Source organism: Poecilia reticulata, linkage group LG15, assembly GCF_000633615.1.
Source record: "Poecilia reticulata strain Guanapo linkage group LG15, Guppy_female_1.0+MT, whole genome shotgun sequence".
NCBI lineage: Eukaryota > Metazoa > Chordata > Actinopteri > Cyprinodontiformes > Poeciliidae > Poecilia > Poecilia reticulata.
In genome coordinates this window covers 23,444,658-23,461,330 of record NC_024345.1, presented here as the reverse complement: position 1 = coordinate 23,461,330, position 16,673 = coordinate 23,444,658, and the positions used below count along the sequence as shown (strand labels likewise).

At 38.1% G+C, this 16,673-nt stretch overlaps 1 protein-coding gene across 1 annotated transcript in view; it reads left to right on the top strand.

Annotated features, from left to right (window-relative positions):
• Positions 1–16,673, top strand: part of kndc1 (kinase non-catalytic C-lobe domain containing 1) — a 45,171-nt gene that overhangs the window by 24,856 nt on the left and 3,642 nt on the right. Inside the window, exons 16-29 of the mRNA XM_017308827.1 lie at positions 260–531; positions 2,087–2,442; positions 6,913–7,009; positions 7,100–7,197; positions 8,160–8,344; positions 9,541–9,651; positions 9,718–9,865; positions 10,500–10,658; positions 11,873–12,079; positions 12,228–12,310; positions 12,764–12,917; positions 14,495–14,617; positions 15,414–15,473; positions 15,657–15,814. Of these exons, the coding sequence (XP_017164316.1) occupies positions 260–531; positions 2,087–2,442; positions 6,913–7,009; positions 7,100–7,197; positions 8,160–8,344; positions 9,541–9,651; positions 9,718–9,865; positions 10,500–10,658; positions 11,873–12,079; positions 12,228–12,310; positions 12,764–12,917; positions 14,495–14,617; positions 15,414–15,473; positions 15,657–15,814 (2,211 nt within the window). The remainder of the gene's footprint in view (positions 1–259; positions 532–2,086; positions 2,443–6,912; positions 7,010–7,099; positions 7,198–8,159; positions 8,345–9,540; positions 9,652–9,717; positions 9,866–10,499; positions 10,659–11,872; positions 12,080–12,227; positions 12,311–12,763; positions 12,918–14,494; positions 14,618–15,413; positions 15,474–15,656; positions 15,815–16,673) is intronic.

Sequence of the window (16,673 nt, the reverse complement as noted above, 5' to 3'; positions counted from 1 at the left end):
TTTCTGAGCGAATCAGAGGAGAGTTTTATCTATTTATTACTCTGTCCATATAAAATGTGAATAAGAATGGATCTGGATGATTTTGACAAGCTAGAGCAGTCGTAGTGAGATTTGTTGGCTGTCGTCTTTGATTTGTTGTTTCAGCTCAGTATTGTACTGATTAACTGATTATCATTATTATTATTTCAGTGATTAATGTTAATTAATTCCCTCATTTCCAACATCTTTGAGTGCACCGTATGTTTTGTGTCTCCTGAAGCGCCCCATGCAGAGATCATAATGAGCAGTCTCCATCTCCGGCTGTGAGGAGGGCAGCCGTCACTCCACCCTTCACCACCGCTGCCTGCAGAGGGAAGACACAAGTTTGCCTGCACAGCTGTCTCGATCTGAATGGAAACATTCATGCTTCTCGTCCCGTTGCTGTTGGGATATGGGAGGGAAGCGAGGCGACATCTTGCTGTGGGGAAGATGAGACGGTGCTGGAGGGTGCTGAAATAAGATTGGAGAAAAATCGGTTTTGGATAGGTCAAGGTAGGAAACTCACCTGTGCACACTTATGGAACTGAGTTGGATTTGAATGCAGGTTTCTGACTGGACAGTTTAATTTTGGATACATTTGTGAGGATATATAATTTGCAAATTAGTCACTGACATATTATAATACATATTTAATTGCAAAATAGACATATCTTGTTGTGTTATCTGCTGGTTTGTGAATCTCAATGCATCCAGCATCGTATATGTTGGCAGTAGTTTCACTTTTTGAGATAAGAAACTGCAGAATATAGAAAGGGCTGTCACATTGGAATATACAACTGAAAACTATAAAACAAACATGTCATCCACTGTTGTTATGTGTGATGCATTTGATGCATTTATAGGTCAGACTAGAGATTGACCTAATATGTCAGTATTTTCTCAAATGTGAGTTTTTTGCTGCCATAAGCATTTGAATTTTTCACTCTGGATCCTGTTTTTTCCTTTTAACCAGATGGAACCGGTTAAATGCCGGTTCCATCTGGACGCAAGGCACAAACAATTCATTTTATTTAGAAAAACAACTTAAAATGTGCAGCCTAATACTTAAAAAGATCAACAATGGCAACTTGCTACAGAAAACGCAAGTTTCAAGTTACATGGAAAATGACGATAATTGGTCATTGTGAGAATTTCAGCAACACTTGAAGTACAAAGAAACCAACTTTATTAAAAGACCAAAATGTTTTGTAATGTTTCTTTTATCAGGGTCAACACAAATAATGAAAACAGCCATACTTCATTCTTTAAAGTTATTTAAATGTAGTATATAGTTAAAGAGCCACAGGTCTGATTTATTCACTGGTTTTCTGTATTCATGCTGGTTTTGCTACCATCGCCTGTGCAGATCATTTATAAAAATATATCAGACAAATTATAATTTGGTTCTGCCGGTTCTTTGAGTGCCTTGATGATTAAAACTAAGCTTCCTATAGTTTAACAAAAGTCCTGAAACATGTTTCATTTTGATCTATTCATGTATTTGTCTTGAGGTTTTTAAGGTTTTTATAGGATTTATATGTGCAGAAAAGAATCTTTTAGATTTGAAACGTTTCTGTGATGTGTTGGGAAATGTCTCTTTTTAAATCTACTGACTGACAATATCAAGCTGTTCTTCAGCTTTGCACACATTCATAAGCGTCCAAGCCGCTCCAGAAAGCTCCAGAGTTTGTTTCTTTCTGGAACTCATTCCTGGCCAGTCACATTCAGGAACTCTGCTGTAGTTTCTTTCCTGTTAAAATATGCCAGACAATCTTGGCTACAAACAAGCTCTATAAAAGGTATGTGGAACAAAAACGTTAGTGATAGCGCTCGAGGTTGAATTGCCTGAAAAGTCATTTTTGCAAACAGTAGGTACATTGTGCAGCCATGACAGGGTTAGCAACAAATACCCCCAGCACCACTCTGGGGTCTCTTTCTGTGTGGTTGTTGCACAAGTCCAGTCAGACTTGTTGCTTTCCATGTGATTCTGACCCCCTCTCCTCTTCTTCTCTCCTCTCCCATCTCTCTTTCTCTGCTGTTGGTTTTTTTGGCCTGTTTACCATTCGAGGTGTGAAGGCAAACAGTTCAGAGTCTGGGGTTATGGAAGCAGGAGGTCATTCAGCGGGTGGCAGCGATGAAAGCCCCTCTGAAGCCGAGTTTGTGTCAGGGAGAGAGGAAGATCTGATGGGAGCCCACGATGAGCAGATGAGTCCTGACCACTCGGAGGACATGGAGGACAGCGACTCTCTGGTGTCGGAGCGGCTCCTTTCGCCCACGTCCACGACAGGCTGCACAGGCCTCAGCTTCAGCCCGGCCTGGGCCCTGGCTCTCTTTGGAGAAGATTGTTTTAGTCAGGAGGTGATTGAGTATGCATTGAATCTGGGAAAGCACACAGGATCGCCGAGCCTGGAAGTGAAAGTGCAGGTGAGTAAATGCTGCTGGCGGTGAGTCATCTCTGACCTTCTCAGTCTGTCTGAGCAAACGGCAGACTGCATCATTTATTTATTAAGCATACTAACTTGATGAAATGTATTATAAAGCAGGATTTAGTATGTTGCATTTCGCATTGGCAGAAATGCCTATGTAATGACATAAAAGCTGTCAATGTTTTCAAATGTTAAAGCTGACCTATTAGACCTGTTATGCTTCTTAATTTTTATTTTTTGCTTAAAATAATGTTCAGATAATGATATTTTAGTTCTCCCTTAGTTCTCCCTATTTTGAGCTCCTTTCAGAGTTGTTTTCGGGCCTCTTGTCACTCTAATCCATCTAAGCTGCTGCTGGCCACGCCCCCGACTCCATATTTACACTCATATTTGAAAATGATTGCAAACAGTTTTGCAGTTATACAACCGTATACATTTGATTGTAAAGCGCTTTGGACTCCCTTCATGCTGAAATGTCCCATGGAAGCAAACTTGAACATGAAACCTGAACTTTGAAAAGCAGAAGTGTAGCCTCCTGCACAACCAACTAGAATGTAGGAAGTAGTTTTCGAAATAATAAGTCAACAACAAAACACTCGTCTTTTCCAGCAGCCATTGTACAAGCGCATACAGCAGTAAAACCAACTGAGCACTTGGGTTGCTAAGTAACGGGATGGGCTTGGCTGTGGTTGCTAGGTAACGGCACAGTAATTGTAGGTAGTGACTTAAAAATCGGGAGGATTTTGAAACAACAAAACATCAACTACATTTAAAAATGTCTGGGTGGTATTTAGGAGCAGTTTATACTCACATTTTGCATAATAGTTTTCCTTTAAACTAGATGTTTTAGCTAAGAAAAATAACTAAGATGTTTTTAACGTCTTTCCCTTATACCTTTATGTTGAATTATCACTTAAAGTAACAGCCAAATTATGTATTTAAATGTGAGATGTTAACTTAAACAACACTAGTCACATCAGTATATGTTTACTTCAACATGCTCTGGAAAATGAAATATTGGATTGAGAATAACTAACAAAACATTTACAGTTCAAAGAATGAACAAAACACATCAATTAAAGGTAGTATGTGAAATGAGAATATTAATAACTGCCATAATTAATAACATAGTTATAAGTCACCATAACAAATTTGAAGACATTTTAACGCAATTCCTTAAATATTGTATAGATTTATGTATTGGGAAAATATTCCCCATACATTTCTGCTATTTTCTGTATGAGTTAAATATAGGTCAACTTTAAATTTCTGGTAGCTGCAAATGTTCATTGTGTTGATAAAAGGCGACAGATCTTGGACATTTTTGCTGTTTCCAAGTATTGGTCACTTTGCCTCCTCCCCATTCCAGAACTTTCCAGTTTTGGTAATTATAATGAATAATTTTTCATGTTTTCTACCCCAGAAACTTTCCCCTATGTGCCAATTCAAAGCCACCAGGAAAAGGTTTCACCACTTCTCCTTCTCTCCTTCTGACAATTAGGGTGATGGATTGTTATTTTTAAAGATTTTTATCACCTGTCAGAAGGACACTTGGCGACTTAAAGGACGTCACTTTTAATTTAAATCTGCCTGGCGTGTGAATGATCTCCTTCAGGTGTTTCTCAGTTTGTTTGGTTCTGATTTTATATATATGAAGTTGGTTTGATGTAAGTATTTCCTGCAGTGTTCTTTGTACCTGTAACCCGCAATTAGTCAAGACTTTTATTTTTGCGGGCTCACTTCCTGTTTTGCCCCAAACTTGCCAACTTATTTAAAGCCCAGTTTGAACTTCAGCACCTGTTCCACTGTGATTGTGGCTGGATGTTTGGCGTCTTCCTAACAGTTCATCCTGGCAAATTCATCAAAATCTTTGCATCCACTTAGTGATGGGCAAATGAAGCCTCATGAAGCAGTGAACCTTTCCAGCCCTTTGCTTTGCAAAAAGGTTCATTACTCGATGCTCCATTCAGGACTCACTAGTGACATCTGCTGGTGAAACTAACAGCTTTGTCACTCAGTTGGATCATACTTCCAAAAATTACTAAATAGTAAATATTGTCACAATGTTTTCATCAAACTCATATTTAGCAACAGGAGAATCAATGAAACCATATTTAATTGTCATATGTTTTAATTATTAAAATGATTTGTAGCCAATCTAATCCTGGTTTATGTTGAACGTCAGTGGTTGTGTTGGGTTTTCTTTTAGGTCAGATTTGACAATAAAGACATTTTATGTTTCAGTGTCTTGGGAGTGCAGTGCCTGTTGGAGCGTTTGCTTTTTCTTGGATTTCTAATTGGCTCTGATCCCTTATATTTGGCTAGATGTTGAATTTTAGTTCTGCAACATCATTAAATCTGTTTCCCCTGTGAAAGACTGATATATCTTTGCTAATTAGACTACAAATAGTGGAACTTTGCAGAAGGTGAGAAATTGGGATGGAGGGTTAATTATTATCTAAGAAGAATTTTATTGTGAGGATAATCTCAAAGTATTCCCAGATGTCAGAGATTTTCCTCTTACTGGCTCCATTTCAGACAATTAATCAAGTTTACTTCTGTAGCACATTTAAGCAACAATGCAGTTCATAAAATCACAAAAATATAAAGTCATAAAACAACATAATCTACAATTGAGAAAACCAGTAACAGACATTACATTTTGATGAGTGCCATCATCAATACACATCAAATATGTCGGTCAATGTTCATTTTATTTTGGCCACTGAAGACAAATATTCTCCTCTGATGCGAGACCAAAAGGACAACAACCCATAATGCAGCGCGGCTCATCGCGCTTTTATTTTGAAAACCGACACGCAAAATGAAGCAGTCACGTGACCCAGGAAATGCGAGGCCTCGTTTGTTGCCAGTCACGTGGTTTTCAGCAAGACGACACAAGCCTCGAAGCGGAGCTTCATCGGATTCGCCCCCTTTTTACTCGGTACCAGCCTCGAAGCCTGGATTCAGATGGCCCATCACTAATTTGATCTATTGGTGAGTTTGTTTGTATTGCTGTATTGGTTTAGCATTAAATTTCTGCTCGATTGCTCATTGGAGCGTCGTTTTATCAGAACTGGCGTTTGTTACCTGGGGTCACCTGGATGGCCACAGCTGATTGTGGTCTAATGCGCCCCACTCTCTTCACTAAGGTAACCTAATCGCTGGTGTTGTTCTTGTTCTGGCACTTTTTGTATTGATATGATTAAAATAGGATGCAGCTACATTTAAGTTGATATTGCGCAGTATGTTTTATTTATTTTTTCTTTTCCCCACTCTGCTTGAGTATTTGAGCTCATTTTCTTTTCCTTGATTGATATTTTGAAAGTGAACTTTGATTTCAACTTGAACTTTAAATTGATTAGTTTGAAATATGATTGATATTCTTTTTGTTTATTTAAATTATGGTTAATTTAACCTGATTGAAATGTTTAGTTTAATTATTAGAAATCCAATACTAGCATTTGAATTTAATATCTATTGCATTTGTATGTTTGTACATGATAGTTTGTTAAAACACTTAATGGGTTTTCTGGCCTTTTTAGGTCTGGTTTTTATTCCTGATGGATCAGATCCTCTTCTGAATCCAAAGATGGCGAGCAGGGAATACGGACAAGAACTTTATGACCTTGGAATTGATTTATTGAGTTAATTTGTCTCTCATTGTGCATTTGTAATTGTCTGTTTTTTTCAAAATCACTAATAAATACACCAAAACTAAAAGCATTGCTTCGTGTCTTCATTCACACCGCAGGCTCCTTAAAGAACCATCTTCTGATGCTGCTCTTGTAGCCGCAGTTGGCTGCATAGCCCATAACTGCCCAAACAGCAGTTTTTAATGATTAACCACATTACCAAAAGAAATAAAACGCTCTACAGCGGAGTTCTAGTTGTGGGCTTTGAGCTTCATATTGGCAGCTTTATAATTGGCTGCAGCTTGTAGTTCCAGTGCTTTCTGACTGTGCTTTCACTTTACTCTACATATTGAAGCTCCACTCAGTCCGTTCACCCGATCAGGTTATTTTATCAAGTGCGGGTATTATTTTTCTATTCCCAAAGAAAAATGGGTCACGGTCAGGCTTTAGGGTAAATAGAATGGTAATGTGGGGGACTTGAAGATAATTGGCATAATATCCCCCTCTAACTGGATCTGAATATTAATGTGTTGAGCTTAGCCCTTGGCAGTGGAAGTTATTATCATTTGCAAAAGAATATTAATGAATAGTCTTTGTGTTTTCCCACGCTGATGGAACTACTGCTCTTTCAGACAGTTTGTGTCGGAGCTGATAGTACACTTTAATAGCCGGCCGTTACCGCTACTCCTCGCTTATTACACTTCAAAAGAGCCGTTGCCACGGTGAGGAGAAAGCGTAAAAAGGTGCTGCCCTGCACACAATGGAAAACAGCCGACGGCCTCCTGCAGTGGAAGGCATGTGGTCGTGTCATTCCTGTGATTCTCTTTGAACAGGAAGTGCAGCAGCAGCTGATAATTGAGACGAGGAATCTGAAGAAAACCAGAAATTTCTATCAAAAGCTGAAGAATCAACATGAGAGAAAAAACAAAGGTCTGTGCGCTCCATTGTTATAAATTATGAAGATGTCTTCTGGTGTTTCCAGGATGAATATAAATATGTTTCTGTGCATGAATCCTGAAGGTCCTGAAAGCAAACTGATGCTCTCAAAACTCAAGTCGCAGCTTGAAGAACTCAGATCCAAGGTGGCCTTTTTGGATTGTGTGAAGAAATATCTTGAGGTATTAGTCGATTTTAACATTTTTCATTTTCTTTGTTTCCCCTAATTTATGTAGTACAGTATTTATTTTGTATCTGCACAAGATTTCGGTAACGTATTAAGACGTATTATTTTAAGTAATTAACACAAAATCACCTTTCAATGCATTCAACACTACTACACTCTACAATGGATTTTTTTTTAAACATACCAAAATATTCTGGTATAATCATCTTAATTTTCGGACACGTTTACTCACCTTGGCATGCTAAGTGCTTGGAGTGGCTTTGATGGGAAGGTGGTCAGTTTTTTATTCTGATTACTTCAGCTAATAACTATTTGACATCTTGGACAGCGAACAGAGCAAGACAGACTAAAATAAACAGTTGCCAAGTAGCATCACAGTAAAACGTGCTTATTCTCTTCTCTTTCTGTAGCACACTGTTAATTTAAATATACAACATAAATTATACATGTGCGTCATACCATGTGTTTGTGACAGATGTTTGACAAAATGGAAATATCAGTTTTTAAATGTACTTAAATTCAGTAGCTTGAAAAAAGTTTTCAATTTTGTTGATGAAATTTTGTCTTTTGACAACCACAAAAAATCTACGTATGTCACAATAATGCACTGTTGACTAATCAATACATTTCCAAAAGTACTTTGTGTTGCGTAATAATCAAAATGTTTGCTTATTATGCACAAACTGTCTTAAACTCAGGTTGGATTGTGAGCATCTGAGAAAATATTCTGTGGGTATATCATAGAAAACGATGCATCATTTACCTTCCGCACCACAATTACTCTCTGTGTTGGTCTGTTTTATATTAGAATACTTTGTAGTTTGTTTTTGCAATGTAAATAAATGTTAAAAGTCTCTTTGCATGTGAATACTTCACAGAATCCTGTGCAGGTCTAAATAAGAAACATTGTGACAGCAGCTTTGAAATGATTCGTGAACATTAGTTTCATACCTGCAGGTCCTCAGCGTTGATCACTGGGGTCTGGAAGTTTCTCTACTGCCCTCTCTGGCTGGCTGTGGACGCCACTCCATGAACCTGCAGTCCACTGAGGACCCCTCTGTCCTGAGCTTTGGTAGCAGTAAAGGGAAGAGGACTCTGCAGGCCGGCTCTCCTCTGGGACTCTTGGCTTACCTTTATGCCAGGTACTGACATCTGAAATATACCAACAATGTTTGTTCACAGAAAGTACACTGCTCAAAAAAATAAAGGGAACACTTAAACAACACAATATAACTCCAAGTAAATCAAACTTCTGTGAAATCAAACTGTCCACTTAGGAAGCAACACTGATTGACAACGGGGACCCTCGTCGGGTCAATCAGTGTTGCTTCCTAAGTGGACAGTTTGATTTCACAGAAGTTTGATTTACTTGGAGTTATATTGTGTTGTTTAAGTGTTCCCTTTATTTTTTTGAGCAGAATATTTGATGAAGAACTCCAGATTTTCTTTCATTTTAATGGGAGTTTGGGCAAAAATACGATATTTTAACACTGTTTTGCACAAATACTCATCCAATCTCACGACAGCAATGAGTGACACTGAGGGGATAACAGCATTTCTTTCTTCAAACAAGTAAAAAACAAAGGATGTACAACACAGTTAAAGTTCTTTGTTTTGTTTTTTTCCAAACAGCCTAAATCTGATGCATCTTATTCTTCATAATCAGCCCTGACCAGACTATCTACATTTTATTTAAACATTCAATTATTCTGAATTAAATAACCTTCTTTCTTGTCTGATCTCCAGGCAGTCACAACACTACTACATTTGTTTTGTACCCGTTGCTATGGGAACGGGTATAGAGCAATTCAGTTCCTATTTTATATTTTGAAGGAAGGGACAGAGAGATGTTTTCAGGACTCCCTCATGCATTTTCAGCAACTATCCAGACTAGTGTCGTACTTGACCAGATAAAAGTATTATTTATTAATAAAAGTACTGAATATTATTTGAGTAGTACTCTGTTTCTTTTCTTTGAGTTTCGTTTTGTGAGTTTTCTATAATCTCAAAAACACCAAAACAGAGCAGTTCTGACTTGGAGAATTAGGCCTGATTTGAAGTTATGTGTCCAGATAAGGACTGAAAAGCTGGTGGTGTGAAATGAAAGCTTTCTGCTAATCTGAGATGAACAAGATGTTTTCTAACAGTTTTGAGACACAACAGCATTCTCTAACACAGAAAATTAGTTTTCCTCTCTCTTTGCCTCTAAGTGGAAACTCAAGGATGGAAACATGGAGAGAAACGACATTTCTCTCCACCAGTTTTAAGAACATGACTTACTGTAATCACACTTTCCACCAACATCTAAACTTCTCCTTTCTGAATTTGTTTTGTACAGAAATGCTGCTGCAGAGGGCTACATCCAACAGTTCCTGTACACGTATCGCTTCTTTTGCTCTCCTGAAGAACTACTGCAGTTCATCATGGATAAGTTCATCAGTGCTTCAAGGTACCAAACATCCAGTAACTGTTGTCAAGAGGAAAAAGCGGCTTTTTGACATGTTGTTTTAACCAGAGAGGGGCCAGAGATGTCAGGGGACAGTGAAAGGATCTTCCATCGCAGTCTGGACCTTCTGCAGATCTGGGTGACAGACTGCAAATCAGTGGACTTCACGCCAAAGTCGAGTCTTGTGGAGACTTTAGAAACGTTTCTAAACACAGAGGTACACACACACACACACACACACCCGCTAACACTTCCCTGCAATCTAAAGTAATTACTTTTTCCTGAGAGTTAATGTCTTACACATGTAACACTGATTGTCTTTTAACAAATGTGAACCAGATGTGTGTCATTACTTGAACAATGCTCATCTAAATCCAATATAATTAATATAAACTGTAAAGAAAATATACTTTTTGCATTCAAAGGGGATCTGGAAGCCTCACATGTTGACCCAGTGTGAGGTTTGGAAGGAAATATGGCTGAAATACAGAAAATACACACAAATAGAAACTATTATTACAAGTCAGTGTAGATATATATTTTTTAAAAATCATGTTAAATATCCTTTTACTTAATGACCTTTTACTTTTTTCTCAGTATGATTTCTTTTTACTCGGGGCAAGAAGCCTGAGGCATGACCTAGAGATTATTTAAGAATTATAAAACCTGTTTGGAGTTGTAAACGTTTAAAAATAGCGTTTTTCTTTTTACCAGTAGAAACACCTTTTATTGAAATAGGCAAACACAAAAAGTGTGATTTATATAAGAACCGCCCCTGGTTGACGTTCAGTTACCTGAGTTCTCACCAACTTTAGAGATTTTTCAAGTTTTTACACTTTAACTTTCCACAGGTGATTCCAGTTGACAGTCAAGGTGAGGCCGTTCTCTCCGTCCTCTACAACCATCCAAACTCCGACACGCTGGGTCAGGTGACAGGAAGTCTGATCAGCCTGAATGAAGAAGAGGACTCTGTGTGTCTGCATTCGTCTACTGAGGATCTTAGCAAGAAGGTCTGAGTTTGGCTTTTTGCTGCTTTGTTCCTTAATTTTGATTTTAACTTGCATTACAGCACAGATGGATGAACCGTACCTTAAATAGCTAATTATTTCCTGTAATCTGCACAGGAGACATAGAAAACCAAAATACTAAGTTATCTGAACATGCATACTGTTGTGTGTAATTAAATGATGAAAGATGAAATGGATCGTCTTCAAAAAAGAGCAATTTGGAGTTTAATCAGTGAAGTCATCCGTTCTGTAAAAAAATGTGAAACATGTAGCCCTGGTTACTTCCCTCTGAACGTCTGAATGAATCGGCTTGTGAATTGGTCGATATTTGATTAAAAAGTTGATTTAAGACGCATAAAGAAGTGCAGAAAAATTATGAACTGAAACCAGAAAAATGTGAAAAGAAACTGAAAAGATTAGTCGAAATGGTAAAGTATGAAGTCTGTTTATCACGTTATTTATCATATATCACTGAATAACACTATAATTGAAGAGTTCATATTACATAAGCAGGAGAGAAATTGTATTTGAAACATACCAAGATAAATGTTATAAAGTGTCCAACACAATCCTCTGATTCTGATCCAATAAAATACTTACAGGCTGATCTAACGTTGCTGCTTTTAAGGCTTGGTTTACTAGTGTCATTTTGTACACATATGTATTTTATTTGTGTTTTATTTTATTGTGAAGTACTTAAAGCACTATGTCAGTAAAATATCTGACCTGACAGATGAGAAGCTGTTCTCATAAACTGTGAAGATACAACGAAGTATTAAATCAGATTGACAGGAAAGCTAAACTGTTTATTTCACTAGAGTATTTTTGAATACTCTAATATTCTTTTTCTGTTGCTTTATCAAGAGGTTGAAAAAAAATCTGATAATTGTTTTGCGATATGGAATAAAACTTGGGGAGAAAAACGTATTGTAAGATGGAGCTCTGTGTACACCTGTCAGCATGCTTTTCTTCCTGAGCCCAGCTGTGTTTCTGTTATGATCCGTCTCTTTAAGCACATAAATCAGTAGATTTTCTTTTTAAATCCGTATCTGAAGCAGCGAGAATCTGTGATGCTCTTATCTGGAGAAGCTTAGTGAAGATTTCTGCAGCTTTGGGAACAACGGTTCTTCTTTTTGCTCATGATGGCCTTCCACCGGTGTATATAATCTATTAGAATCAGGGGTTTCTGTAACACACGTCTACTGTGAACCTTTCAGTGGAGGATCTCGCGAGTTGTGGAGCCCTCTGCTTCCATGTCTAAAGAGAAGACCTTCTCGATTGCTGCAGCCCTGCCTGCTCCTTGCTACGACTCCCTGATGCACGATTTGTCCAACGTGTGTCTGCAGAGTGAGGAGCGACTCCCGTTCATCCAAAAGGAGCTCAGCGCGCTGCACATAGCCCAGCAGCTGACGCTCCTGCAGCAGGTTTGGTCAGCCTCCACACAGGTTCTACACAAAGCGTTGTTGTTATCCATTTCAACCGCTAGAGGGAGATATTTCTGTAACAACACTGAAAGGTGCTGGCTTGTGTCAACCAGATTAAGCTTTGAGTTGGAATTGTCTTTCATTGCAGGAAGTTTTCCAAGGATGTCATCCAGTTCATTTCCTGAAGTCCAGAACACAAGGAGTCAGAGACAAACTCTGCAGCCCAAACAAGTGAGTGGGAGAAATAAAAAGCTGTATTTTAAAATCTTTTTCTTTTCTTTTTTTTTCACATGAGCCTCTAGTAGCAAGAGGATTATTAGGATTATCTCTAGCAAACTTTTGCTGGTTGAACATTTCCTTTGGCCATTGTAGATAGAAAAACGGACAAAATTTCCACCAAAAAAACTCAAATGTTGAGATTAATCTCAGAAAATGCCTGGAAAAAACAAGGACATTTTCTGAGATTCAAGTTTTTTAAAAATGCTTGAAATTGTTAGATTAATCTCTGAAACATTCTAGGAAAAAAATGGAAGTTTCTGAGCTGAAAAGTTTAAAATTTGCAAGAAATTTCTCAACTTTTGGAAATGTTCTGAGTTTCACAAGTTGAACATATTATACACCATCCTACTCATTTGATTCTGGTGTCAGAGGTGGTTTCTGATATTCATCTGTTTTGCCACCCAGGAACGTGTCGCAGCTTATTCCGCCAGCAGAGGGCAGCAGTGGGCTGGTACTGAAGGGGAGCCCAGCAGACAGCTTCCTCCAGCAGCTGCTCACATACGCTGAGATTGTCACTAACTGGATCTCTGCAGAGATTGTCATATGTGACTCTGCAAAGGTGAGAGGAGCTGTAACCGATGAAAGTAACAGGGAAGTGTGTTAGAAGTCTGTGGTGGTTTCAGTGTCGTTTCTGGTGTCGGGAGCAAAGAAATCTCAAACCTGGAAGATTTCTGAAGGAAATCACTTCACAGGCTGACAAGTCACTGATACTGTTCAACATCTTCTGACAAGAACTATACTTTACATTCTGACATCCTCCTAAATTACCCCCACAGTTCAGCTGGTTCCACTGAAGCCGTGTTAGTCTGAAGAGTTTCAAGGTGCATATCTGCTAATATCCATTAATTATTTGATTTGACAGAAACTCTTACTCAAGATGAGATTTAATATCATGATTTCAACATATAGAAGCATGTGTTGTTTTTGCATTTCTCCTTCTATAGTGAAGTCACTAAAAGAAGTTCCTCTTGATAATTTGACACACTAGCATCAAAAACTTATTTATTATTTTAGAGATTATCTAACAGACAAACACAAAGTTGTGTATAAAAATGAGGTACAAGGGAAATAAATCCATCCATCCATCTTCCATTCCCAGTTGTCCTTCAGCAGTCATTGAGGCGGCTACACCCTGGACGGGTTGCCAGACCATTACATGGCAACACAAACACAGAGGACAAACAGCCACCTGAGGGAAACGTAGAGAGACCAAATAACGGTTCTGATTCTGGAGGAAACCCGGCATGATCATGGAGAACATGCAAACTCATGCAGAAAGACCTTCTTGCAACAGTGCTATCAACTGTGGAGGACCAAGGCATGGGTCAAGGATAAAGTTAGGTTGCAGAGCAACATCCCATCCTTTGAACTTTCTATCATCTAAAAGGGACAGAGTGTAGAACTGCTTGCAAACCTTTACAGACATGGCTATCCACCTAAACCCTCCAGTCAGGGAGAACAATGCTTAAGCATTACAGCCAGAGCTACAATGAAAAAGTTTAAATCCAAACATGTTCATGTTCAAGTGTCAATTCATAACAAATGTTGTCCCACATCAATTAATAAACAGAAATATAGTTAATTCAATCTAATTGTCTAAAGTCATTTCCAATTTGATCCTAGTTGTAAGACAATGCATCGATCCGTCATTCGGATGATTTCTGTCTGAGGAAACCCAGCAGACGCATCAAGCCACTGACTTGCAGCAATCCTTCACTGGGAGCATGCATAAGAAACCTCCAGCAGAACCTGGCTCAGTGAGAAAGAGAAAAGGAAATTATTGGCAGCAATAGTTCAGCTGATGGCCCCCTCCAGACATCCAGGGCCAAGAGTGTCTACCATGAAGAGAAAAATACAGAGAGCATAAAGTTAATGGCTGCAGTAACTCCAGATAATGCATGAGTGTCTGAGAGGACTTGAGAGTTGTGGTTTTGCTTCTGTAGCTACAGAGAATATAAATTTACCACATTTTTCATTAGTTATTTTTGAAAAACTGTGAGTCATATTCCATGGCATGAAATCCTCCTAAACTACACTGGTGTTTACAGTGGTAATGTGACAAAACGTGGATTTATTTTCCAATTTTTTTATTTATTTGTTATTTTTTTCTTCACTGCACACTCTCCTGTCTTCCAGACCCAAGCTGCCTTGCTGACCAGGTATCTGTGGATCGGAAAGTATTGCTATGAAATGAGGAACTTTGCCACAGCCATGCAGGTTCTTGGAGGTCTGGAAAATATGACTGTCAGGCAATTACCAGTAAGGCTTCACTCTTACAAACTTCTAACTTTGGCTAATAAGTCTGCTGCCCTCGAGCGAAGCATTTTTTTTTTCTGCTGTGATTGAGCTTGGATGGTATTTAATTAGTTTCACAAATGAGAAATTAGCATTAATGAATTCAAATAAGATGTAGACAGAGTGAGCTCAGTGAGGGGAAATGTAGGTATGAAAAGTAATTAAAAAATCTCACAATGAAAACACGGCAATGCTGAAATAATGAAGCAAATTTCCATATTTTTTCTAAAAGATATTAGGTTCCCTGACAACAACTGGCATTATAACAGCATTAACTCTACAATAGATCAAAATGCTCTTAGTTAAAAAAGAAACATTAAAACTGCTCCCTTTGCTGCTAAAACAATCTAATATTTTCACAATATACATATATGCATAAAACCTAAATGAACCTGTTACAAGTCTTGAGTTTCACTCATTTTCTTTCCATTTCCGTATTTAGTTTCAAAATAGACACATTTGTCTTTCTTGTCAGTGAAGAAAAAGTACTGCACCCTTCTTTCAGCCAGCTGACAGGACGTGTGCTGCAAAATATGGAGGATGTTGTTACTTTGCTCTCACCTTAGATACAAAATTCTCCGTAACTCCTGGACCTTCTCTGCCATTTCATTCAAAGTACTTTAAATCATTGCAATGTCATGTTAAAACTTTAGCTTACCCTAATAACAGAAACCAGCACCTATCTTGTGTGAAGTGTTTGGTATAATATACTTTTACATTAGTGATGCTCTAAAGAGTAACATCCACTTGTTGCCGGCAGGCTTGGAAACACCTGGCTTCCAAAGTCTATGAGATCCTGGAGGAGCTGCGAGCCGTTCAGGTAATGTGTAAATCTGAGAAGGTTTAGGGTCTGAGTCGCTGCAAGGCAACAAATGCACAGGAACGAACCCATTGAGCAGGAGAGTTTCAGAGTTTACGGCACATCCAGAAAACCAGTTTCTAAAAGATCCAACCAACACTGTCCTGTTTATCAGTCCTGAATCTTTTCTGCGTTAAACTGCAGGTGTTTCTGAAGAGCGATGACCTGTGTCTGATTGGAGCAGAGCAGAAGAGGACGAGGCCCACACTGCCGTGCGTTCACATCCTGGCTATGCATGTACAGCAGCTGGAGATCGGTGCATTCACACTAACCACTGGGGCTTATAAGTGGACCAAACTCAGGTACGCTTTGGATGCAGAAAAATGTCATCTACACAGAAACTCAAAGGTTTTTCAGTTCTATTCAGGCAGGATGGGGCTGTTACCGGTTTAGTGGTCCAATAAAAAAAATGGAAACGGGAAAAAAACTCATGATTAGGTCACCCAATGTCAAAAACCCAAGAGCTTCATCTTAGACTTCATCTTAGTTCATGATGGAATTATGAACCAGTTTTTCCTTCCACTAAACCTTTCAATAATAGGCTTGAATACAGCACTCTCCGAACAGCATTGACCTTTTGTGACCTAGTCTTTTGAATTTTTAAATTAAAATTAAATAAACTTTTCAATGATTTCATTATCTAATCTAACTTACTGAGATTATAATTAGGAAAATACTAAAAAAATAACATTTGTTTGGAAAAAGTCTCCGCTCTCTAAAGAACAATGTTGCATCAGAATTTAGGCTTGTAAAATTCCTTCTAAATAAAATACAAAACTTTTGAACAAGAAGAAACAATGTAGAGCTTTATGGCCTTCAGCATGTTTGTAAAAAACCTAAACGGCATTTCAGTGTGGCATTTGTACTGAGCATTATAGAGTTAAACATGAGGAACTTTGTGTTCAGCAGGACACAGCAGCAAAAAACAGACATAACGAACCTAATTTTAAACTCTAAACATCTCTAAACGAGATGTTGAAATTACATTAGACGTCTTACAAAGTTTAGAGAGTTATTGTTGTTATGAATAACATTAAATGCATAGCTATATCTCAGTAAGTTAGATTAGATAATGAAATCATTTAAAAGTTTATTTAATTTTAATTTAAAAATTCAAAAGACTAGGTCACAAAACATCAATGCTGTTCGGAGAGTGCTGTA